The sequence below is a fragment of the Hyla sarda genome, unplaced genomic scaffold, assembly GCF_029499605.1.
Source record: "Hyla sarda isolate aHylSar1 unplaced genomic scaffold, aHylSar1.hap1 scaffold_1305, whole genome shotgun sequence".
In the NCBI taxonomy this organism is placed as follows: Eukaryota; Metazoa; Chordata; class Amphibia; order Anura; family Hylidae; genus Hyla; species Hyla sarda.
Genome location: NW_026607929.1, coordinates 37,187 through 63,392, shown reverse-complemented (window position 1 = coordinate 63,392; position 26,206 = coordinate 37,187). Strand labels below are relative to the sequence as shown.

General features: G+C 45.1%; 1 protein-coding gene across 1 annotated transcript in view; it reads right to left on the bottom strand.

Annotated features, from left to right (window-relative positions):
- Positions 1-26,206, bottom strand: part of LOC130305018 (integrin alpha-M-like) — a gene marked incomplete at its 5' end in the record, with an annotated part of 70,783 nt that overhangs the window by 9,195 nt on the left and 35,382 nt on the right. Inside the window, 4 exon segments of the mRNA XM_056551971.1 lie at positions 18,625-18,735; positions 18,899-18,991; positions 19,380-19,493; positions 19,625-19,708. Coding sequence (XP_056407946.1) covers positions 18,625-18,735; positions 18,899-18,991; positions 19,380-19,493; positions 19,625-19,708 — 402 coding nt within the window.

Genomic DNA, 26,206 nt, shown 5'->3' with positions numbered 1-26,206 from the left:
AACAATGATATGAGGAGGAGAAGATAAGAACAATGATATGAGGAGGAGAAGATAAGAACAATGATATGAGGAGGAGAAGATAAGAACAATGGTTTGAGGAGGAGAAGATAAGAACAATGTTATGAGGAGAAGATAAGAACAATGATATGAGGAGGAGAAGATAAGAACAATGATATAAGGAGAAGATAAGAACAATGATATGAGGAGAAGATAAGAACAATGATATGAGGAGGAGAAGATAAGAACAATGATATGAGGAGAAGTTAAGAACAATGATATGAGGAGGAGAAGATAAGAACAATGATATGAGGAGAAGTTAAGAACAATGATATGAGGAGGAGAAGATAAGAACAATGATATGAGGAGGAGAAGATAAGAACAATGATATGAGGAGAAGTTAAGAACAATGATATGAGGAGGAGAAGATAAGAACAATGATATGAGGAGGAGAAGATAAGAACAATGACATGAGGAGAAGATAAGAACAATGATATGAGGAGGAGAAGATAAGAACAATGATATGAGGAGTAGAAGATAAGAACAATGATATGAGGAGGAGAAGATAAGAACAATGATATGAGGAGGAGAAGATAAGAACAATGATATGAGGAGGAGAAGATAAGAACAATGATATGAGGAGGAGAAGATAAGAACAATGATATGAGGAGGAAAAGATAAGAACAATGATATGAGGAGGAGAAGATAAGAACAATGAAATGAGGAGGAGAAGATAAGAACAATGATATGAGGAGGAGATAAGAACAATGATATGAGGAGGAGAAGATAAGAACAATGATATGAGGAGGAGAAGATAAGAACAATGATATGAGGAGAAGATAAGAACAATGATATGAGGAGGAGAAGATAAGAACAATGACATGAGGAGGAGAAGATAAGAACAATGACATGAGGAGGAGAAGATAAGAACAATGATATGAGGAGAAGAAGATAAGAACAATGATATGAGGAGGAGAAGATAAGAACAATGATATGAGGATGAGAAGATAAGAACAATGATAAGAGGAGGAGAAGATAAGAACAATGATATGAGGAGGAGAAGATAAGAACAATGATATGAGGAGAAGATAAGAACAATGTAATGAGGAGGAGAAGATAAGAACAATGATATGAGGAGGAGAAGATAAGAACAATGATATGAGGAGGAGAAGATAAGAACAATGATATGAGGAGGAGAAGATAAGAACAATGTTATGAGGAGAAGATAAGAACAATGATATGAGGAGGAGAAGATAAGAACAATGATATAAGGAGAAGATAAGAACAATGATATGAGGAGAAGATAAGAACAATGATATGAGGAGGAGAAGATAAGAACAATGATATGAGGAGAAGTTAAGAACAATGATATGAGGAGGAGAAGATAAGAACAATGATATGAGGAGAAGTTAAGAACAATGATATGAGGAGGAGAAGATAAGAACAATGATATGAGGAGGAGAAGATAAGAACAATGATATGAGGAGAAGTTAAGAACAATGATATGAGGAGGAGAAGATAAGAACAATGATATGAGGAGGAGAAGATAAGAACAATGATATGAGGAGAAGATAAGAACAATGATATGAGGAGGAGAAGATAAGAACAATGATATGAGGAGTAGAAGATAAGAACAATGATATGAGGAGGAGAAGATAAGAACAATGATATGAGGAGGAGAAGATAAGAACAATGATATGAGGAGGAGAAGATAAGAACAATGATATGAGGAGGAGAAGATAAGAACAATGGTATGAGGAGGAAAAGATAAGAACAATGATATGAGGAGGAGAAGATAAGAACAATGAAATGAGGAGGAGAAGATAAGAACAATGATATGAGGAGGAGATAAGAACAATGATATGAGGAGGAGAAGATAAGAACAATGATATGAGGAGGAGAAGATAAGAACAATGATATGAGGAGGAGAAGATAAGAACAATGATGTGAGGAGGAGAAGATAAGAACAATGATATGAGGAGGAAAAGATAAGAACAATGATATGAGGAGGAGAAGATAAGAACAATGATATGAGGAGGAAAAGATAAGAACAATGATATGAGGAGAAGATAATAACAATTATATGAGGAGGAGATAAGAACAATGATATGAGGAGGAGAAGATAAGAACAATGATATGAGGAGGAGAAGATAAGAACAATGATATGAGGAGGAGAAGATAAGAATAATGATATGAGGAGGAGAAGATAAGAACAATGATATGAGGAGGAGGAGATAAGAACAATGATATGAGGAGGAGAAGATAAGAACAATGATATGAGGAGGAGAAGATAAGAACAATGTTATGAGGAGAAGATAAGAACAATGATATGAGGAGAAGATAAGAACAATGATATGAGGAGAAGATAATAACAATGATATGAGTAGAAGAAGATAAGAACAATGATATGAGGAGAAGATAAGAACAATGATATGAGGAGGAGAAGATAAGAACAATGATATGAGGAGAAGATAAGAACAATGATATGAGGAGGAGAAGATAAGAACAATGATATGAGGAGAAGATAATAACAATGATATGAGGAGGAGAAGATAAGAACAATGATATGAGGAGAAGATAAGAACAATGATATGAGGAGGAGAAGAATTACAAAAGGAGGGAAATACTGAAAAAATAATATTTGGTGTAATCTACAGACCCCCTAATATCACTGAAGAGATAGAAGGTCGGCTGTATAAACAAATAGAGAGGCCGCCCGGGCAGGTACAGTGGTAATAATGGGAGATTATAACTATCCAGATATAGATTGGGGTCCGGGGTTGGCTAAAACTACAAAGGGGCGACAATTCCTAAATTTATTGCAGGATAATTTTATGGGCCAGTTTGTGGAGGACCCAACAAGAAGTGATGCCTTGTGGGATCTGATCATTTCCAACAACGCAGAGCTGGTTGGTAATGTAACTGTGCGGGAAAACCTTGGGAATAGCGACCACAATATAGTTACTTTTCACTTAAAATGTAGAAAACAAAGACAGGCGGGGAAGGCAAAAACATATAACTTTAAAAAGGCAAATTTCCCTGGGCTGAGATCTGCACTACAGGACATAGACTGGGGGAGGGGTTGTCAAATACTGATACAGAAGGTAAATGGGACATCTTTATATCAACTCTAAATAACTATACAGCTAAATATATACCAAAGGGGAACAAATATAAACCATTAAAACTAAATCCTACATGGCTGACAAATGATGTTAAAAGAGCAATAAACAACAAAAAAATAGCCTTCAAAAAATACAAATCTGATGGGTCAGCGATAACATTTATACAGTACAAAGAGCTTAATAAAATCTGTAAAAATGTAATAAAAACAGCAAAAATTCAAAATGAGAGACAGGTGGCCATAGAAAGCAAAACTAATCCTAAATATTTTTTTAGATATATAAATACAAAAAAAACAAGGACAGAGCATGTAGGACCCCTTAATAATGATAATGGGGAGGTTGTCACGGGCGATCAAGAGAAGGCGGAGCTACTGAATGGGTTCTTTAGTTCTGTATATACAAGGGAAGAAGGAGGAGCTGACATTGGCCAGGTCAGTGCTGGTAACACATCATGTACAGGTCAGTGCTGGTAACACATCATGTACAGGTCAGTGCTGGTAACACATCATGTACAGGTCAGTGCTGGTAACACATCATCTACAGGTCAGTGCTGGTAACACATCATGTACAGGTCAATGCTGGTAACACATCATGTACAGGTCAGTGCTGGTAACACATCATGTACAGGTCAGTGCTGGTAACACATCATGTAATGTACTGAACTGGCTTAATGTAGAGATGGTACAAGGTAAGTTAAGTACCAGATGGATTGCACCCAAGAGTTCTTAGAGAGGTAAGTTCAGTAATATCTGTACCCCTGTTCATGATATTTCGAGATTCTATGGTGTCTGGTATTGTGCCAGGGGACTGGCGCAAGGCAAATGTGGTACCAATCTTCAAGAAGGGCTCTAGGTCTTCTCCAGGCAATTGTAGACCGATAAGTCTAACGTGCATTGTGGGTAAATTGTTTGAAGGACTTATAAGGGATTACATACAGGAATACATAGGGGATAATAGTATTATAAGTGATAGCCAGCATGGGTTTACTAAGGATAGAAGTTGTCACCAATCTAATTTGCTTTTATGAAGAGGTGAGTAGAAGCCTTGACAGAGGAATGGCTGTGGATATAGAGGGGGGCTGAGTATATAGGGGGGGGCTGTGTATAGAGGGGGGGCTGTGGATATAGAGGGGGGCTGAGTATAAAGTGGGGGGGCTGTGTATATAGAGGGGGGCTGTGTATATAGTGGGGGGCTGTGTATATAGTGGGGGGGCTGTGTATATAGAGGGGGGCTGTGTATATAGAGGGGGCTGTGTATATAGAGGGGGCTGTGTATATAGAGGGGGGCTGTGTATATAGAGGGGGGGCTGTGCATATAGAGGGGGGCTGTGTATATAGAGGGGGGGCTGTGTATATAGAGGGACGCTGTGTATATAGAGGGGGGGCTGTGTATATAGAGGGGGGCTGTGTATATAGAGGGTGGCTGTGGATATAGAGGGGGGCTGTGTATATAGAGGGGGGCTGTGTATATAGAGGGGGGCTGTGTATATAGAGGGGGGCTGTGTATATAGAGGGGGGCTGTGTATATAGAGGGGAGGGCTGTGTATATAGAGGGGACTGTGTATATAGAGGGGGGGCTGAGTATATAGAGGGGGGTTGCAGGCGGTATAAGGATGTAATTATGTAGGCGGTATGAGGATATAATTATACAGGCGGTATGAGGATATAATTATGTAGGCGGTATGAGGATATAATTATGCAGGCGGTATGAGGATATAATTATACAGGCGGTATGAGGATATAATTATGCAGGCGGTATGAGGATATAATTATACAGGCGGTATGAGGATATAATTATGCAGGCGGTATGAGGATATAATTATGCAGGCGGTATGAGGATATAATTATACAGGCGGTATGAGGATATAATTATGCAGGCGGTATGAGGATATAATTATGCAGGCAGTATGAGGATATAATTATGCAGGCGGTATGAGGATATAATTATGCGGGCGGTATGAGGATATAATTATGCAGGCGGTATGAGGATATAATTATACAGGCGGTATGATGATATAATTATGCAGACGGTATGAGGATATAATTATGCAGGCGGTATAAGGATATAATTATGCAGGCAGTATGAGGATATAATTATGCAGGCAGTATGAGGATATAATTATGCAGGCGGTATGAGGATATAATTATGCAAGCGGTATGAGGATATAATTATGCAGGCGGTATGAGGATATGATTATGCAGACGGTATGAGGATATAATTATGCAGGCGGTATGAGGATATAATTATGCAGGCGGTATGAGGATATAATTATGCAGGCGGTATGAGGATATAATTATGCAGGCGGTATGATGATATAATTATGCAGGCGGTATGAGGATATAATTATGCAGGCGGTATGAGGATATAATTATGCAAGCGGTATGAGGATATAATTATGCGGGCGGTATGAGGATATAATTATACAGGCGGTATGAGGATATAATTATATAATTATGCAGGCGGTATGAGGATATGATTATGCAGGCGGTATGAGGATATAATTATGCGGGCGGTATGAGGATATAATTATGTAGGCGGTATGAGGATATAATTATGCAGGCGGTATGAGGATATAATTATGTAGGCGGTATGAGGATATAATTATGTAGGCGGTATGAGGATGTAATTATACAGGCGGTATGAGGATATAATTATGCAGGCGGTATGAGGATATAATTATGCAGGCGGTATGAGGATATAATTATGTAGGCGGTATGAGGATATAATTATGTAGGCGGTATGAGGATGTAATTATACAGGCGGTATGAGGATATAATTATGCAGGCGGTATGAGGATATAATTATGTAGGCGGTATGAGGATATGATTATGCAGGCGGTATGAGGATATAATTATGTAGGCGGTATGAGGATATAATTATGCAGGCAGTATGAGGATATAATTATGCAGGCGGTATGAGGATATAATTATGCAGGCGGTATGAGGATATAATTATGTAGGCGGTATGAGGATATAATTATGCAAGCGGTATGAGGATATAATTATGCAGGCGGTATGAGGATATAATTATGTAGGCGGTATGAGGATATAATTATGCAAGCGGTATGAGGATATAATTATGCAGGCGGTATGAGGATATAATTATGCGGGCGGTATGAGGATATAATTATGCAGGCGGTATGAGGATATAATTATGCAAGCGGTATGAGGATATAATTATGCAGGCGGTATGAGGATATAATTATGTAGGCGGTATGAGGATATAATTATACAGGCGGTATGAGGATATAATTATGCAGGCGGTATGAGGATATAATTATGCGGGCGGTATGAGGATATAATTATGCAGGCGGTATGAGGATATAATTATGCAAGCGGTATGAGGATATAATTATGCAGGCGGTATGAGGATATAATTATGCAGGCGGTATGAGGATATAATTATGCAGGCGGTATGAGGATATAATTATGCAGGCGGTATGAGGATATAATTATGCAGGCGGTATGAGGATATAATTATGTAGGCGGTATGAGGATATAATTATGCAGGCAGTATGAGGATATAATTATGCAGGCGGTATGAGGATATAATTATGCAGGTGGTATGAGGATATAATTATGTAGGCGGTATGAGGATATAATTATGCAGGCGGTATGAGGATATAATTATGCAGGTGGTATGATGATATAATTATGCAGGCGGTATGAGGATATAATTATGCAGGCAGTATGATGATATAATTATACAGGCGGTATGAGGATATAATTATGTAGGCGGTATGAGGATATAATTATGCAGGCGGTATGAGGATATAATTATGCAGGCGGTATGAGGATATAATTATGCAGGCGGTATGAGGATATAATTATGCAGGCGGTATGAGGATATAATTATGTAGGCGGTATGAGGATGTAATTATGCAGGCGGTATGAGGATATAATTATGTAGGCGGTATGAGGATATAATTATGCAGGCGGTATGAGGATATAATTATGCAGGCGGTATGAGGATATAATTATGCAGGCGGTATGAGGATATAATTATGCAGGCGGTATGAGGATATAATTATGTAGGCGGTATGAGGATGTAATTATGCAGGCGGTATGAGGATATAATTATACAGGCGGTATGAGGATATAATTATATAATTATGCAGGCGGTATGAGGATATAATTATACAGGCGGTATGATGATATAATTATGCAGGCGGTATGAGGATATGATTATGCAGGCGGTATGAGGATATAATTATACAGGCGGTATGAGGATATAATTATGTAGGCGGTATGAGGATATAATTATGCAGGCGGTATGAGGATATAATTATGCAGGCGGTATGAGGATATAATTATGCAGGCGGTATGAGGATATAATTATGCAGGCGGTATGAGGATATAATTATACAGGCGGTATGAGGATATAATTATGCAGGCGGTATGAGGATATAATTATGCAGGCGGTATGAGGATATAATTATGCAGGCGGTATGATGATATAATTATGCAGGCGGTATGAGGATATAATTATGCAGGCGGTATGAGGATATAATTATGTAGGCGGTATGAGGATATAATTATGCAGGCGGTATGAGGATATAATTATGCAGGCGGTATGAAGATATGATTATGCAGGCGGTATGAGGATATAATTATGTAGGCGGTATGAGGATATAATTATGCAGGCGGTATGAGGATATAATTATGCAGGCGGTATGAGGATATAATTATGCAGGCGGTATGAGGATATAATTATGTAGGCGGTATGAGGATATAATTATGTAGGCGGTATGAGGATATAATTATGCGGGCGGTATGAGGATATAATTATACAGGCGGTATGAGGATATAATTATGCAGGCGGTATGAGGATATAATTATGTAGGCGGTATGAGGATATGATTATGCAGGCGGTATGAGGATATAATTATGTAGGCGGTATGAGGATATAATTATGTAGGCGGTATGAGGATATGATTATGCAGGCGGTATGAGGATATAATTATACAGGCGGTATGAGGATATAATTATGTAGGCGGTATGAGAATATAATTATACAGGCGGTATGAGGATATGATTATGCAGGCGGTATGAGAATATAATTACTCTATATCACCCATCATGAGCAGCTATTAATATAGTCCTAGATGAGGTCGTAACTGTCCCTGAGTAACTTAAACAACAAAGATCCCTCATATATCAGACATTGCCATAACCTGTGGATGAGCCATAAATGACTGAGATGGAAATACATGTTATGGGGCCCGGACTGTCTGTAACAAAGTCCCTGTTAGGAACCATGAGAAGCTCCAGTATGGTGGATCCAGAACTCATCTGTGTCCTCGTCTCGCTGGACCTCGTTTTGTTGCTTTCGGTTTCACTGTAGAGCTGCACATCGGGCTCCTTGTCCCCCCCCATGAACAATGGCCCCTATTGTCTCCCCCCATGAACAATGGCCCCTATTGTCTCCCCCCATGAACAATGGCCCCTATTGTCACCCTTTATAATTTTTTATTCAAGAAATTCTGTTACATAGTAAAACAAACAACAAAGCCGAATTCTTACAAAGATAATAATCTGGACCTATAGGATATGTATTCTATCTTACTTTATATTTTATAAACCCCCCCCCCCCAAGTCTTGCTGCAGATCGGGAAAAAGAAGAAAAAAGGGAAACAGCATTTTATTTGACCTTTTTAGATAACATTCTGACCATATCTGTTTATAGATATTATTAGGTTTCTCTTAGATAGCTTCTCTAGTGAGGAGTCTACGAGGTGGGGCTCTTTAAGAGGTGTGGATTTTTCACTGATTCATTTTTCGGATTTTTCACTGTTCCATTGTTTCTAACAATATATATTAAATTCTACCCCCCGCTATTCTGAAATGTTGTCCTTGCCGTATACCGCCCATATATCCCAGCAGATATATCTTGGGGTCTTCTGGTATTTGGGGGTCTCTGTAATATAGAGGACCAGAATACAATCCCAGAACATGTGTAGTCAATCGGCCCCTGGAATCATCTGGAATCATTACAGAGACCAGTTTTATGAAGGAAGATGGGGGTCTTATAGACCCTGCACAAAATATACCGTATATTTCGCCCTATAGGACGCACCGGCGTATAAGACGCACCCAATTTATAGGTGCAAAATCTAAAAAAATAAAGATTTTGAACCCAATAGTGGTCTTCAACCTGCGGACCTCCAGATGTTGCAAAACTACAACTCCCAGCATGCCCGGACAGCCGTTGGCTGTCCGGACATGCTGGGAGTTGTAGTTTTGCAACATCTGGAGGTCCGCAGATTGAAGACCACTGCATAGGAGGTAATACTCATGTGTCCCCGTCGCTCCGGAACGTCTCTGCTGCCGGCCGGGTATCCTCACTCTCCGTCGCCGTCATCACGTCGTTACGCACGCCGACGCACGTACGCGACGTGATGATGAGGAAGGAGAGCGCCGGCCATACAGGGGATCCCTGAACGGAGAAGACACCGAGGAGGCAGGTAAGGTCCCTCCCGGTGTCCTGTAAGCACTAACCCGGCTATTCAGTCGGGCTGTTCGGGACGCCGCGGTGAAATCACTGAACAGCCGGGTTAGTGTCGCTTTCCCTTCAGACGCGGCGGTCAGCTTTGATCGCCGCGTCTGAAGGGTTAATACAGGGAATCACCGCGATCGGTGATGTCCTGTATTAGCTGCGGGTCCCGGCCATTGATGGCCGCAGGGACCACTGCGATAGGGGCGTATTCGCCGTATAAGACGCACCGACTTTTTCCCCCCAGTTTTGGGGAAGAAAAAGTGCGTCTTATACGGCGAAAAATACGGTATATTTGCATTCACATTGAGGAATTCACGAGGAATCATTTCAGTCAGGAAATTGTTGTCTTCTCCATCACGCGGAGATGAAGAGGAACTTTTCTGAATTCCGCTTGAAAACGATGTCGGGCAGGATTATTTTAACCATTGTTTTCTATTGGATTCTGCTCGCGGATTCCGGGTGAAGAATGAGAATGTTCTTACTTCAAGCGGAAAGGAATTCAGCGTTGGATTTCCGCAGTGCGAACAGGACAACGGAAATAACATTAAAGTCAATGGGCGGAGGAGATGGGAATTAATGTGGAGCGGAGAATTCAAGAGGAATTACTCTTAACCCCTTAATGACCACGGACGTAAATGTATGTCCTAGTTTGGCGGTACTTCCCGCACCAGGACGTACATTTATGTCCTGTGTATGACCACAAGCATCGGAACGGAGACCCGCCGGTAATGGCCGACATCCGCGATTGCGCAGATGTCCACCATTAACCCCTCGAATGCCGTGATCAATACAGCGGCAGCGCGGTACTTAGAATGGATGATCAGATCGCCCGCAGCGCTGCCGCAGTGATCCGATCATCCAGCATGGCGGCCGGAGGTCCCCTCACCTGGCTCCAGCCATCTCCCGGCGTCTCCTGCTCTGGTCTGAGATCGAGTAGACAATACAAGAAGATGACCGATAATACTGATCAGTGCTATGTCCTATACATAACACTGAACAGTATTACCAATCGAATGATTGCTATAAATAGTCTCCTATGGGGACATGAAAAGTGTAAAAATAAAAAAGTAGAAAAATGTAAAAATAAAAAGTATAAAAAAATCCCCTCCCCCAATAAAAATAAAAATTGTCAGTATTTCCCATTTTACCCCCAAAAAGCGTAATTTTTTCCCCCATAAACATATTTGATATCGCCGCGTGCATAAATGTCAGAACTATCAAAATATAATGTTAATGATCCCGTATGGTGAATGGCGTAAACGTAAAAAATAAAAAAAAAGTCCCCAAATTCTGCTTTTTTGTCACATTTTATTGAAAAAAATAAATAAAAAATTATCAAAGTTTTATATAATGTGGTATCAATAAAAAGTTCACATGACGGCGCAAAAAAAATGAGCCCTCATACCGCCCTATATACGGAAAAATGAAAAAGTTATAGGTGGTCAAGATAGGGCGATTTTAGATTACTGATTTTGTACAAAAAGTTTTAGATTTTTTTTAAGTGGTACAAAAATATAAAAGTATCTCGCCATGGGTATCATTTTAATCGTATTGACCCACAGAATAAAAATCACGTGTCATTTTTACCATAAAGTGTACAGTGTGAAAACAAAACCCTCCAAAATGTGGAAAATTGTAGTTTTCATTTAAATGTCCTCCCTAAAAAAAAATTTGGGGGGGTTTGCTGTACATTTTATGGTAAAATGAGGGATTTCATTACAAAGTACAATTGGTCACACAAAAAACAAGCCCTGATATGGGTCTGTAGATGGAAATATAAAAGAGTTATGGAATTTAGAAGGCGAGGAGGAAAAAACCAAAACGCAAAAATAAAATTGGCCTGGTCCTTAAAGGGGTACTCCGGTGAAAAACTTTTTTTTTTTTTTTTTTTAATCAACTGGTGCCAGAAAGTTAAACAGATTTGTAAATTACTTCTAAAAAATTCAAATCCTTCCTGTACTTATTAGCTGCTGAATGCTACAGAGGAAATTCTTTTCTTTTTGGAACACAGAGCTCTCTGCTGACATCATGAGCACAGAGCTCTCTGCTGACATCATGAGCACAGTGCTCTCTGCTGACATCTCCGTCCATTTTAGGAACTGTCCAGAGTAAAAGGAAATCCCCATAGTAAACATATGCTGTTCTGGACAGTTCCTTAAATGGACAGAGATGTCAGCAGAGAGCACTGTGCTCGTGATGTCAGCAGAGAGCTCTGTGTTTCAAAAAGAAAAGAATTTCTGCTGTAGTATTCAGCAGCTAATAAGTACAGGAAGGATTAAGATTTTTTATAGAAGTAATTTACAAATCTGTTTACCTTTCTGGCACCAGTTGATAAAAAAATAAAATTCCACCGGAGTACCCCTTTAATAATTTAGGTAAAAGTATCTTAGCGATAAATGTCTAGGTCTCCGGGGGCGTCCATCCACCCCGGGTGCTGTATTATTAGGAGTTGAGGCCACTACAGTCTCCTCTATGGACAATGCGGCTTCCAATATATCAGATCTGGATAATTTGGGTCGGTCGCCTCTCTAATATTTCATTAGTAGATGAATTAGAACCTGATGTATATAAAGAAGAATAAAATCTTTGTAAAACATTGAGAATATCAGAATCTGCAGCGTCACCCTGTTCATTCACAATATAAGGGGGGGTCCTGAGCCTTTGACATATTCCCCTTATATAAAGAAACATTTTCAATGATCAGCCCTCCCAGCCTCGCTGCCTCCTTAGTTAAATGAAGTTTAACCTCGGATATTTTTGCCTTTTTAACCGCAGTATAATTTATCAATATACCTCTGAGGAAATCTTTCATCGCTTCCCATACAGTACAGAGGGGGGCGCTGTTTTCATTAAATAAAAAGTATTCCGCGAGTTGTGCCTTAAAGGGGTACTACCGTGCTGACAACTTATCCCCTATCCAAAGGATTGGGGATAAGTTGCCTGATCACGCGGGGTCCCGCCGCTGGGGACCCCCGCGATCTCGCAGGCAGCACCCCGCTCTCATCAGGCCCCGGAGCAAACATTCGGTCTGGGTCTGATGACTGCCGATCACAAGGCCGGAGTATCGTAATGTCACGGCTCCGCCCCCATGTGATGTCACGCTCCGCCCCTCAATGTAAGTCTATGGCTGGGGGTGAAACAGCTGTCTCGCCCCCTGCCATAGACTTGCATTGAGGGCAGAGCGTGACATCACACAGGGGCGGAGCTGGGACATCACGATCACTGGCCCCATCATCAGACCCGGAGCGGATGTTCGCTCCGGGGCCTGATGAGAGCGGGGTGCTGCGTGGGAGATCGCGGGGGTCCCCAGTGGCGGGACCCCGCACGATCAGGCAACTTATCCCCTATCCTTTAGATAGGGGATAAGTTGTCAGCACGGTAGTACCCCTTTAAGACTAAACTTAAATGTATAACTTCCTCATCCAGAGTTGAGAGCCAATTTGGGTTCAGTTTTCAGCCTAGTTTTGTGGGTCCATCTTTATAACTGCAACATTTTAGGTGTAATGGAGAATGATTTTTTAGACCTCTAACGTTATAGGCAATTTCCTTTAAATATGGAATTCCCCATTGCCAAATCTATTCTAAATAAGGAGTTAAAATCAGGGGAATAGCAAGAAAAAACTCCATAAATCCAAAAAACTGCCTCCTCCATTAAATCCCCAAATGGCGTATTTTTGTCCCCGTACCAGTTTGTTTCGGTGAACATCTATCTAAGCCTGGATTTACTACAATATTAAAATCACCGAGCATGACTATTGGAATATCTGGATACAATGATATTATAGCCATTATTTTACATATTGGGAGCGGGAGGGATATATATATTAATTAGAAAATGTTTTACATTATATATAGTGCACAGCAAACATATATATCGAACTCGAACATCAATATATACATTAAGACAGTTGAACGGTATATTCCGATGAACCAGGATACTGACGCCACTTTGAAATATATCCAAACGCGCTCTAGAGTCTCCTGTAAGCCGTAAATTGCTGGTTGGAACTTTGATAGATACTGAACGGAGATATTTCGTTTATTAATATTTAACATCCCACGCACACTCCAACTAACTATAATCAATTACATTTATTCAAAACAAGAATAAAAAAATGAAAAAAATCTAATACTGTATACAAAGTAACCCCCCGGGCTTAAACAAATCCATAGTATTATAGTAATAGTAAACCCAGCAAGTAACCCTTCCAAAAAAGGAGAGAGAAGAGAAGAAAAAAAAGGAAAAAGAAAAATCCCCACCTGCAGCCCCATAAACCCCCAGTGCTTCGTCAGGCCCCTTGAGGTCCGACGGTCCGTATCGCGCAATCATCGCTTCGTCAGGCCCCTTGAGGTCCGACGGTCCATATCACGCAATCAGCGCTTCGTCAGGCCCCTTGAGGTCTGATGGTCCGTATCGCACAATCAGCGCTTCGTCAGGCCCCTTGAGGTCCGACGGTCTGTATTGTGCAATCAGCGCTTCGTCAGGCCCCTTGAGGTCCGACGGTCCGTATCGCGCAATCATCGCTTCGTCAGGCCCCTTGAGGTCCGACGGTCCGTATCGCGCAATCAGAGCTTTGTCAGGCCCCTTGAGGTCTGATGGTCCGTATCGCACAATCAGCGCTTCGTCAGGCCCCTTGAGGTCCGACGGTCTGTATTGTGCAATCAGCGCTTCGTCAGGCCCCTTGAGGTCCGACGGTCCGTATCGCGCAATCATCGCTTCGTCAGGCCCCTTGAGGTCTGATGGTCCGTATTGCACAATCAGCGCTTCGTCAGGCTCCTTGAGGTTCGACAGTCTGTATCGCACAATCAGCGCTTCGTCAGGCCCCTTGAGGTCCGACGGTCTGTATTGTGCAATCAGCGCTTCGTCAGGCCCCTTGAGGTCCGACGGTCCGTATCGCGCAATCATCGCTTCGTCAGGCCCCTTGAGGTCCGACGGTCCGTATCGCGCAATCAGCGCTTTGTCAGGCCCCTTGAGGTCTGATGGTCCGTATCGCACAATCAGCGCTTCGTCAGGCCCCTTGAGGTCCGACGGTCTGTATTGTGCAATCAGCGCTTCGTCAGGCCCCTTGAGGTCCGACGGTCCGTATCGCGCAATCATCGCTTCGTCAGGCCCCTTGAGGTCTGATGGTCCGTATTGCACAATCAGCACTTCGTCAGGCTCCTTGAGGTCCGACAGTCTGTATCGCACAATCAGCGCTTCGTCAGGCCCCTTGAGGTCTGATGGTCCGTATTGCACAATCAGCGCTTCGTCAGGCTCCTTGAGGTCCGACAGTCTGTATCGCACAATCAGCGCTTCGTCAGGCCCCTTGAGGTCCGACGGTCCATATTGCGCAATCAGCGCTTCGTCAGGCCCCTTGAGGTCTGATGGTCCGTATCGCACAATCAGCGCTTCGTCAGGCCCCTTGAGGTCCGACGGTCTGTATTGTGCAATCAGTGCTTCGTCAGGCCCCTTGAGGTCCGACGGTCCGTATCGCGCAATCATCGCTTCGTCAGGCCCCTTGAGGTCCGACGGTCCGTATCGCGCAATCAGAGCTTTGTCAGGCCCCTTGAGGTCTGATGGTCCGTATCGCACAATCAGCGCTTCGTCAGGCCCCTTGAGGTCCGACGGTCTGTATTGTGCAATCAGCGCTTCGTCAGGCCCCTTGAGGTCCGACGGTCCGTATCGCGCAATCATCGCTTCGTCAGGCCCCTTGAGGTCTGATGGTCCGTATTGCACAATCAGCGCTTCGTCAGGCTCCTTGAGGTCCGACAGTCTGTATCGCACAATCAGCGCTTCGTCAGGCCCCTTGAGGTCCGACGGTCTGTATTGTGCAATCAGCGCTTCGTCAGGCCCCTTGAGGTCCGACGGTCCGTATCGCGCAATCATCGCTTCGTCAGGCCCCTTGAGGTCCGACGGTCCGTATCGCGCAATCAGCGCTTTGTCAGGCCCCTTGAGGTCTGATGGTCCGTATCGCACAATCAGCGCTTCGTCAGGCCCCTTGAGGTCCGACGGTCTGTATTGTGCAATCAGCGCTTCGTCAGGCCCCTTGAGGTCCGACGGTCCGTATCGCGCAATCATCGCTTCGTCAGGCCCCTTGAGGTCTGATGGTCCGTATTGCACAATCAGCGCTTCGTCAGGCTCCTTGAGGTCCGACAGTCTGTATCGCACAATCAGCGCTTCGTCAGGCCCCTTGAGGTCCGACGGTCTGTATCGTGCAATCAGCGCTTCGTCAGGCCCCTTGAGGTCCGATGGTCCGTATCGCGCAATCAGCGCTTCGTCAGGCCCCTTGAGGTCCGATGGTCCGTATCGCGCAATCAATGCTTCGTCAGGCCCCTTGAGGTCCGACAGTCCATATCGCACAATCAGCACTTCGTCAGGCCCCTTGAGGTCCGACAGTCCGTATCGCACAATCTGCGCTTCGTCAGGCCCCTTGAGGGGCCTGATGAAGTGCTGATTGCGCGATACGGACCGTCACCCATCCCACTTCCCCAACCTGCCAGACTGTCGGACCTCAAGGGGCCTGACGAGGCGCTGATTTTGTGATACGGACCGTCAGACCTCAAGAAGCCTGACGAAGCACTAATTGCACCATACGGACTGTCGCCCATCCCACTCCCCCACCTCAAGGGGCCTGACGAAGCGCTGATTGGGAGATACGGACCGATGCCCATCCCACTCCCCACCCCGCCTGTTCCGTCCGCCTCCCCTGCATGTTATGGAACGCTAAGCATGTCGTGATACAATAAAGAAGTTTTACCACATGCTCCATTCTCCTGTTTATTAGTGTTGCTCGCGAATATTCGCAATGCAAATTTTATTCGCGAATATCGCATATTGGCGAATTCGCGAATATTCGCGAATATAGCACTATATATTCGTAATTACGAATATTCGTGTTTTTTTTATATATATATATTTTTTTTCTTTCACAGTACACATCACAGTGATCATCCCTCTCTGCTTCCAGCTTGTGTGGTGTAAAGAAGGCTCTAATACTACTGTGTGAGACTGGCGTACAAATTTTCGCATATGCTAATTTTCGTATATGCTAATTTTCGTATATGCTAATTTTCGCATGCACGAATTTTCGCATATGCAAAAATAAACCGCGAATATTACGAATATGCGAATTTAGCGAATATGACGAATATTCGAATATGGCCTATGTCGCTCAACACTACTGTTTATCTGCATTGAACATTTTATAAGTAAGTAGAGCAATTGCTTTAGTAGCCTCAGACGAGTCTCTATCGATATCATGAAGTTTGTCCTCAGCCATACGTGCAGCTTCTCTTATACGTGAATTCATTTTGTGAAAATCGTGGCGCAGAAAAGAAACATCTTGCTGTTAGTGACCCAACTGAGCAGACAAGCCATTATTGCTAAAAGAAAATAATCTCTCTTAATGATGGCGCATTTATATTAATCGTATCTTCGCCACCGCCTCCATCCTCCCTTAATGATGGCGCATTTATATTAATCGTATCTTCGCCACCGCCTCCATCCTCACTTGACCTACTGGACTCTATAATATTTAGCAATGAAACATTAGAGATTTCACTCACGGCATCAATATTGTCCTTCGGCAGAGTATGGCCCCCCCAACTGATGGAGTCTTCCCTGTCTAGATTCCCGGGGGTCTCTTTATCAGAATCAATGCGAACGAATCGCTGTAGCCGGGTGGTAATATCATCGCATGAAGGTAATAATAGTTCATCTGTTCATATTCCAAGCCTTGACGGCACTCGGGAGTCTCTACCAATAACGCCGACTTGTTTCGCTTTGGGGCCATATCTGTCGGCAGTATGAAATAGACCATCTATCAAACACTCAGGGACCACCAAAGCCCCAGGGGGAGCAGCCAGAGTAAGCAGAGGATATACACTGGGGGTGGCAGGGCCCTCACTATATATCACAGGAGCCGACTCCGGGGGTCCCGGCACCTCCAACCTCCCCCACAGCACCGCCCAGCGCCAGATAGCCGAAACTTCAAGCAGGCAAGAGCGTCAGTGTTTCAGCCGTGGGGCCAGCTAGCGCAGCAATACCACCGGCTCAGCAACAACAGCAACCCCAAGAGGTGGTGCGTCAGCCGGGTAATTGTTTAATCAGTCCGGGCTGTTAGCGAGGATAGATGCGGGAGTACTGGAGTCTGCACTCAGAGTATTGGAGTCTACATGCAGAGTACTGGAGTCTACACTCAGAGTACTGGAGTCTGCACTCAGAGAGAACTTGAGTCTGCACTCAGAGAGAACTGGAGTCTGCACTCAGAGAGAACTGGAGTCTGCACTCAGAGAGAACTTGAGTCTGCACTCAGAGAGAACTGGAGTCTGCACTCAGAGAGAACTGGAGTTTGCACTCAGAGAGAACTTGAGTCTGCACTCAGAGAGAACTGGAGTCTGCACTCAGAGTACTGGAGTCTACACTCAGAGTACTGGAGTCTACACTCAGAGTACTGGAGTCTGCACTCAGAGAGAACTGGAGTCTACACTCAGAGAGAACTGGAGTCTGCACTCAGAGAGTACTGGAGTCTGCACTCAGAGAGAACTGAGTCTGTATTTAGAGAGAACTGGAGTCTGCACTCAGAGAGAACTGGAGTCTGCTCTCAGAGAGAACTGGAGTCTGCTCTCAGAGAGAACTGGAGTCTGCTCTCAGAGAGAACTGGAGTCTGCTCTCAGAGAGAACTGGAGTCTGCACTCAGAGTGAACTGGAGTCTGCACTCAGAGAGAACTGGAGTCTGCACTCAGAGAGAACTGGAGTCTGCACTCAGAGAGAACTGGAGTCTGCACTCAGAGTGAACTGGAGTCTGCACTCAGAGAGAACTGGAGTCTGCACTCAGAGAGAACTGGAGTCTGCACTCAGAGAGAACTGGAGTCTGCACTCAGAGCCGCCGCCTTTGTCATGCTAGGCCAAACCCCTTCCTCTAAATGGTCCCGCCCCCTATTTTCTAATATAAGTTCTCATTTATGTAGCAGATGTAAGAAATGTGAAGTTAGTCATAGAGTTCATTGGTGCATGAATAATAGTCACCTTGTAGAGGCCGGCAGTGATCAGCGCCAGGAGGACCAATCCTCCGATACTGCTCCCAACTATTATAGGTAGGTAGTTATACTGAACGATCACCTCCAGCACCGTCTGAGCCTGCGGAGAGAGAGAGAGGACAATGAGGACAACCAGGAGGAGACATGAAGATCTGCTCAGTCCTGAAGCGAGGGATAAAGTCCCAGCACATGTAGAGGACCCTGACAGGACCAACCAGAAGGACCATGACCCTCATCCCCTCTCACACGTCTCATGGCTGTACCTGAGCTCGGGTGAAGTTCTGCTCCATGAAATACATCTGCCGGTCATAGTGAATTTCGGCCGCGCTCTGGAGGGTCACTTTCTGCTGATCAGTCTGAGAATGAAAATGATATTTCCCCATTACTGTCCAATATACAGGATATAATCACGTGATCTCTGTATCCCAAGGACTGTGTGTGGGGTGAGGAGAGGACATCCGGAGGGAGGACAGCTCCATCATCCACCAGGAATGACAAGATGGCGGGGAGTGATGGGACCACCTCCTCTGGGTCATATACATCAATGGACAGAACTTATGTGGTCCCAGTGAGGTTCTCATGGTGTATACATCCAACATGAAGGACTAACTGACTAGACGTCTCCAATGGGACAGCCTATATACTGTACAGGAGCCTGATATTACTACAGACCATAACCCCATAGTATTGTCTATAATAAAGGGGACGTGTTCATCACACAGGACACATAGACAACATCAGGACCTGCGTCTCCCAGTCCTTGGTCACTGGTCCGCTGATGGTGAACGTCACCACTTCCCCAAGCGCCATATTGCTGATGTTACAAACGGATCTGAGACACGTCCCGACGGAGCAGTTCTGTGGAGGGAGAAGAAGGGTGAAGGGTCATGGAGGGCACTCTGGGCTGACCCCACCGGGGCGGTCCTATAGGTTCTATATGATGTGTGGTCATTGCTGGGTTATCTTGTGATGATGGGGAAGGTTCTTACCAGAACTGGACTGGTCCTCAGGAGCTCCCGGGGGTTCTGTGGCCCTTCAGGTTCATTTATTGTTCTACATCTGGTGACCTGAGGCTAAAGGGCGAGAAGAGACAATGGACACCGAGGAATCAGATGACAGGAAAAGGTGCAGAAAATGGTAAAATATATATATATATATAAAAGGAGCAGAAAATGGTAAAATATATAAATATATAAAAGGAGCAGCAAATGGTAAAATATATAAATATATAAAAGGAGCAGAAAATGGTAAAATATATAAATATATAAAAGGAGCAGAAAATGGTAAAATATATAAATATATAAAAGGAGCAGAAAATGGTAAAATATATAAATATATAAAAGGAGCAGAAAATGGTAATATATATATATATATATAAAAGGAGCAGAAAATGGTAAAATATATATATATATATATATATATATATATGTTACGCCGAGCGCTCCGGGTCCCCGCTCCTCCCCGGAGCGCTCGCTACACTTCCCTCACTGCAGCGCCCCGGTCGGTTCCACGGACCCGGGGCGCTGCGTTACCACCTCCGGCCGGGATGCGATTCGCGATGCGGGTAGCGCCCGCTCGCGATGCGCACCCCGGCTCCCGTACCTTACTCGCTCCCCGTCAGTTCTGTCCCGGCGCGCGCGGCCCCGCTCCCTAGGGCGCGCGCGCGCCGGGTCTTTGCGATTTAAAGGGCCACTGCACCGCTGATTGGTGCAGTGGTTCCAATTAGTGTTTACACCTGTGCACTTCCCTATATCACCTCACTTCCCCTTCACTCCCTCGCCGGATCTTGTTGCCCTAGTGCCAGAGAAAGCGTTCCTTGTGTGTTCCTTGCCTGTGATTCCAGACCTTCTGCCGTTGCCCCTGACTACGATCCTTGCTGCCTGCCCCGACCTTCTGCTACGTCCGACCTTGCTTCTGTCTACTCCCTTGTACCGCGCCTATCTTCAGCAGCCAGAGAGGTTGAGCCGTTGCTAGGGGATACGACCTGGTCACTACCGCCGCAGCAAGACCATCCCGCTTTGCGGCGGGCTCTGGTGAAAACCAGTAGTGACTTAGAACCGATCCTCTAGCACGGTCCACGCCAATCCCTCTCTGGCACAGAGGATCCACTACCTGCCAGCCGGCATCGTGACAGTAGATCCGGCCATGGATCCCGCTGAAGTTCCTCTGCCAGTTGTCGCTGACCTCACCACGGTGGTCGCCCAGCAGTCACAACAGATTGCGCAACAAGGCCAACAGCTGTCTCAACTGACTGTTATGCTACAACAGTTACTACCACAGCTCCAGCAATCATCTCCTCCGCCAGCTCCTGTACCTCCTCCGCAGCGAGTGGCCGCTTCTGGAATACGACTATCCTTGCCGGATAAATTTGATGGGGACTCTAAGTTTTGCCGTGGCTTTCTTTCCCAATGTTCATTACACTTGGAGATGATGTCGGACCAGTTCCCCACTGAAAGGTCTAAGGTGGCTTTCGTAGTCAGCCTGCTGTCTGGAAAAGCCCTGGCTTGGGCCACACCGCTCTGGGACCGCAATGACCCCGTCACTGCCTCTGTACACTCCTTCTTCTCGGAAATTCGAAGTGTCTTTGAGGAACCTGCCCGAGCCTCTTCTGCTGAGACTGCCCTGTTGAACCTGGTCCAGGGTAATTCTTCCGTTGGCGAGTATGCCGTACAGTTCCGTACCCTTGCTTCAGAATTATCCTGGAATAATGAGGCACTCTGCGCGACCTTTAAAAAAGGCCTATCCAGCAACATTAAAGATGTTCTGGCCGCACGAGAAATCCCTGCTAACCTACATGAGCTCATCCATCTTGCCACTCGCATTGACATGCGTTTTTCCGAACGGCGTCAGGAGCTCCGCCAGGATATGGACTCTGTTCGCACGAGGCGTTTCTTCTCCCCGGCTCCTCTCTCCTCTGGTCCCCTGCAATCTGTTCCTGTGCCTCCCGCCGTGGAGGCTATGCAGGTCGACCGGTCTCGCCTGACACCCCAAGAGAGGACACGACGCCGCATGGAGAATCTCTGCCTGTACTGTGCTAGTACCGAACACTTCCTGAAGGATTGTCCTATCCGTCCTCCCCGCCTGGAAAGACGTCCGCTGACTCCGCACAAAGGTGAGACAGTCCTTGATGTCTACTCTGCTTCTCCACGTCTTACTGTGCCTGTGCGGATGTCTGCCTCTGCCTTCTCCTTCTCTGCTGTGGCCTTCTTGGACTCTGGATCTGCAGGAAATTTCATCTTAGCCTCTCTCGTCAACAAGTTCAACATCCCGGTGACCAGTCTCGCCAGACCCCTCTACATCAATTGTGTAAACAATGAAAGATTGGACTGTACTATACGTTTTCGCACGGAGCCCCTTCTAATGTGCATCGGATCTCATCACGAGAGGATTGAACTGTTGGTCCTCCCCAATTGCACTTCTGAAATCCTTCTTGGACTTCCCTGGCTTCAACTCCATTCCCCAATCCTGGATTGGTCCACTGGGGAGATCAAGAGTTGGGGGCCCTCTTGTTCCAAGGACTGCTTAAAACCGGTTCCCAGTAAACCTTGCCGTGTCCCTGTGCTTCCTCATGTAACCGGTCTCCCTAAGGCCTATATGGACTTTGCGGACGTTTTTTGCAAAAAACAAGCTGAGACTCTACCTCCTCACAGGCCTTATGATTGTCCCATTGACCTCCTCCCGGGCACTACTCCACCCCGGGGCAGAATCTATCCTCTGTCCGTCCCAGAGACTCTTGCCATGTCTGAATACGTCCAAGAAAATTTAAAAAAGGGCTTTATCCGTAAATCCTCCTCTCCTGCCGGAGCCGGATTTTTCTTTGTGTCCAAAAAAGATGGCTCTCTACGTCCTTGCATTGACTACCGCGGTCTTAATAAAATCACGGTTAAGAACCGCTACCCCCTACCCCTCATCTCTGAACTCTTTGATCGTCTCCAAGGTGCCCATATTTTTACCAAACTGGACTTAAGAGGTGCTTATAATCTCATCCGCATCAGAGAGGGGGATGAATGGAAAACGGCATTTAACACCAGAGATGGACACTTTGAGTATCTGGTCATGCCCTTTGGTCTATGCAACGCCCCTGCCGTCTTCCAAGACTTTGTTAATGAAATTTTTCGTGATCTACTATACTCCTGTGTTGTTGTATATCTGGACGATATCCTGATTTTTTCTGCCAATCTAGAAGAACACCGCCAGCATGTCCGTATGGTTCTTCAGAGACTTCGTGATAATCAACTCTATGCCAAAATAGAGAAATGTCTGTTTGAATGCCAATCTCTTCCTTTTCTAGGATACTTGGTCTCTGGCCAGGGACTACAAATGGACCCAGATAAACTCTCTGCCGTCTTAGATTGGCCACGCCCCTCCGGACTCCGTGCCATCCAACGTTTTTTGGGGTTCGCCAATTATTACAGGCAATTTATTCCACATTTTTCTACCATTGTGGCTCCTATTGTGGCTTTAACAAAAAAAAATGCCGATCCCAAGTCCTGGCCTCCTCAAGCGGAAGACGCCTTTAAACGACTCAAGTCTGCCTTTTCTTCGGCTCCCGTGCTCTCCAGACCTGACCCATCTAAACCCTTCCTATTGGAGGTTGATGCCTCCTCAGTGGGAGCTGGAGCTGTCCTTCTACAAAAAAACTCTTCCGGGCATGCTGTTACTTGTGGTTTTTTTTCCAGGACCTTCTCTCCGGCGGAGAGGAACTACTCCATCGGGGATCGAGAGCTTCTAGCCATTAAATTAGCACTTGAGGAATGGAGGCATCTGCTGGAGGGATCAAGATTTCCAGTTATTATTTACACCGATCACAAGAACCTCTCCTACCTCCAGTCTGCCCAACGGCTGAATCCTCGTCAGGCCAGGTGGTCTCTGTTCTTTGCCCGATTTAATTTTGAAATTCACTTTCGGCCTGCTGATAAAAACATTAGGGCCGATGCTCTCTCTCGTTCCTCAGATGCCTCTGAAATTGAACTCTCTCCTCAACACATCATTCCTCCTGACTGCCTGATTTCCACTTCTCCAGCCTCCATCAGGCAAACTCCTCCAGGAAAGACCTTTGTTTCTCCACGCCAACGCCTTGGGATCCTCAAATGGGGTCACTCCTCCCATCTCGCAGGTCATGCGGGCATCAAGAAATCTGTGCAACTCATCTCTCGCTTCTATTGGTGGCCGACCCTAGAGACTGATGTGGTGGACTTTGTGCGAGCCTGCACTATCTGTGCCCGGGATAAGACTCCTCGCCAGAAGCCCGCTGGTTTTCTTCATCCTCTACCTGTCCCCGAACAACCTTGGTCTCTGATTGGTATGGATTTTATTACTGACTTACCCCCATCCCATGGCAACACTGTTATTTGGGTGGTCGTTGATCGATTCTCCAAAATGGCACATTTCATCCCTCTTCCTGGCCTTCCTTCAGCGCCTCAGTTGGCTAAACAATTTTTTGTACACATTTTTCGTCTTCACGGGTTGCCTACACAGATCGTCTCGGATAGAGGCGTCCAATTTGTGTCTAAATTCTGGAGGGCTCTCTGTAAACAACTCAAGATTAAATTAAATTTTTCTTCTGCATACCATCCTCAATCCAATGGACAAGTAGAGAGAATTAACCAGATCTTGGGTGACTATTTACGACATTTTGTTTCCTCCCGCCAGGATGACTGGGCAGATCTTCTACCTTGGGCCGAATTCTCGTATAATTTCAGAATCTCTGAATCTTCCTCCAAATCTCCGTTTTTCGTGGTGTACGGCCGTCACCCTCTTCCCCCCCTCCCTACCCCCTTGCCCTCTGGTCTGCCCGCTGTGGATGAAATTTCTCGTGATCTTTCCACCATATGGAAAGAGACCCAAAATTCTCTCTTACAGGCTTCTTCTCGCATGAAGAGATTCGCAGATAAGAAAAGAAGAGCTCCTCCCATTTTTTCCCCTGGAGACAAGGTATGGCTCTCCGCTAAATATGTCCGTTTCCGTGTCCCGAGCTATAAGTTGGGACCACGCTATCTTGGTCCTTTTAAAGTTTTGTGTCAAATTAATCCTGTCTCTTACAAACTTCTTCTTCCTCCTTCTCTTCGTATCCCTAATGCCTTTCACGTCTCTCTTCTTAAACCTCTCATCCTCAACCGTTTTTCTCCTAAATCTGTTCCTCCCACTCCTGTTTCCGGCTCCTCGGACATCTTCTCTGTCAAAGAGATTTTGGCCTCTAAAAAGGTCAGGGGAAGAACTTTTTTTTTAGTGGATTGGGAGGGTTGTGGTCCAGAAGAGAGGTCCTGGGAACCTGAGGACAATATCCTGGACAAAAGTCTGATCCTCAGGTTCTCAGGCCCCAAGAAGAGGGGGAGACCCAAGGGGGGGGGTACTGTTACGCCGAGCGCTCCGGGTCCCCGCTCCTCCCCGGAGCGCTCGCTACACTTCCCTCACTGCAGCGCCCCGGTCGGTTCCACGGACCCGGGGCGCTGCGTTACCACCTCCGGCCGGGATGCGATTCGCGATGCGGGTAGCGCCCGCTCGCGATGCGCACCCCGGCTCCCGTACCTTACTCGCTCCCCGTCAGTTCTGTCCCGGCGCGCGCGGCCCCGCTCCCTAGGGCGCGCGCGCGCCGGGTCTTTGCGATTTAAAGGGCCACTGCACCGCTGATTGGTGCAGTGGTTCCAATTAGTGTTTACACCTGTGCACTTCCCTATATCACCTCACTTCCCCTTCACTCCCTCGCCGGATCTTGTTGCCCTAGTGCCAGAGAAAGCGTTCCTTGTGTGTTCCTTGCCTGTGATTCCAGACCTTCTGCCGTTGCCCCTGACTACGATCCTTGCTGCCTGCCCCGACCTTCTGCTACGTCCGACCTTGCTTCTGTCTACTCCCTTGTACCGCGCCTATCTTCAGCAGCCAGAGAGGTTGAGCCGTTGCTAGGGGATACGACCTGGTCACTACCGCCGCAGCAAGACCATCCCGCTTTGCGGCGGGCTCTGGTGAAAACCAGTAGTGACTTAGAACCGATCCTCTAGCACGGTCCACGCCAATCCCTCTCTGGCACAGAGGATCCACTACCTGCCAGCCGGCATCGTGACAATATATATATATATATATATATAAAAGGTGCAGAAAATGGTAAAATATATATATAAAAGGTGCAGAAAATGGTAAAATATATATATATATATATATATATATAAAAGGAGCAGAAAATGGTAAAATATATAAAAGGAGCAGCAAATGGTAAAATATATAAATATATAAAAGGGGCAGAAAATGGTAAAATATATAAAAGGTGCAGAAAATGATAAAATATCTAAATATATAAAAGGTGCAGAAAATGGTAATATATATAAAAGGAGCAGAAAATGGTCGGAAAAAAAAAAAAAAAAAAATATATATATATATATATATATATATATATATATATATATATATATACACATATATATAAAAGGAGCAGCAAATGGTTGTGTAAAAAAGAATGAAAATCAACAAAAAAATACAAAAGTGTGGATGTTCCTAATGTCATCCCTAGAGTGAGGTGAAGTCCTCAGGATCAGGTGTAGTCCTCAGGATCAGGTGTAGTCCTCAGGATCAGGTGTAGT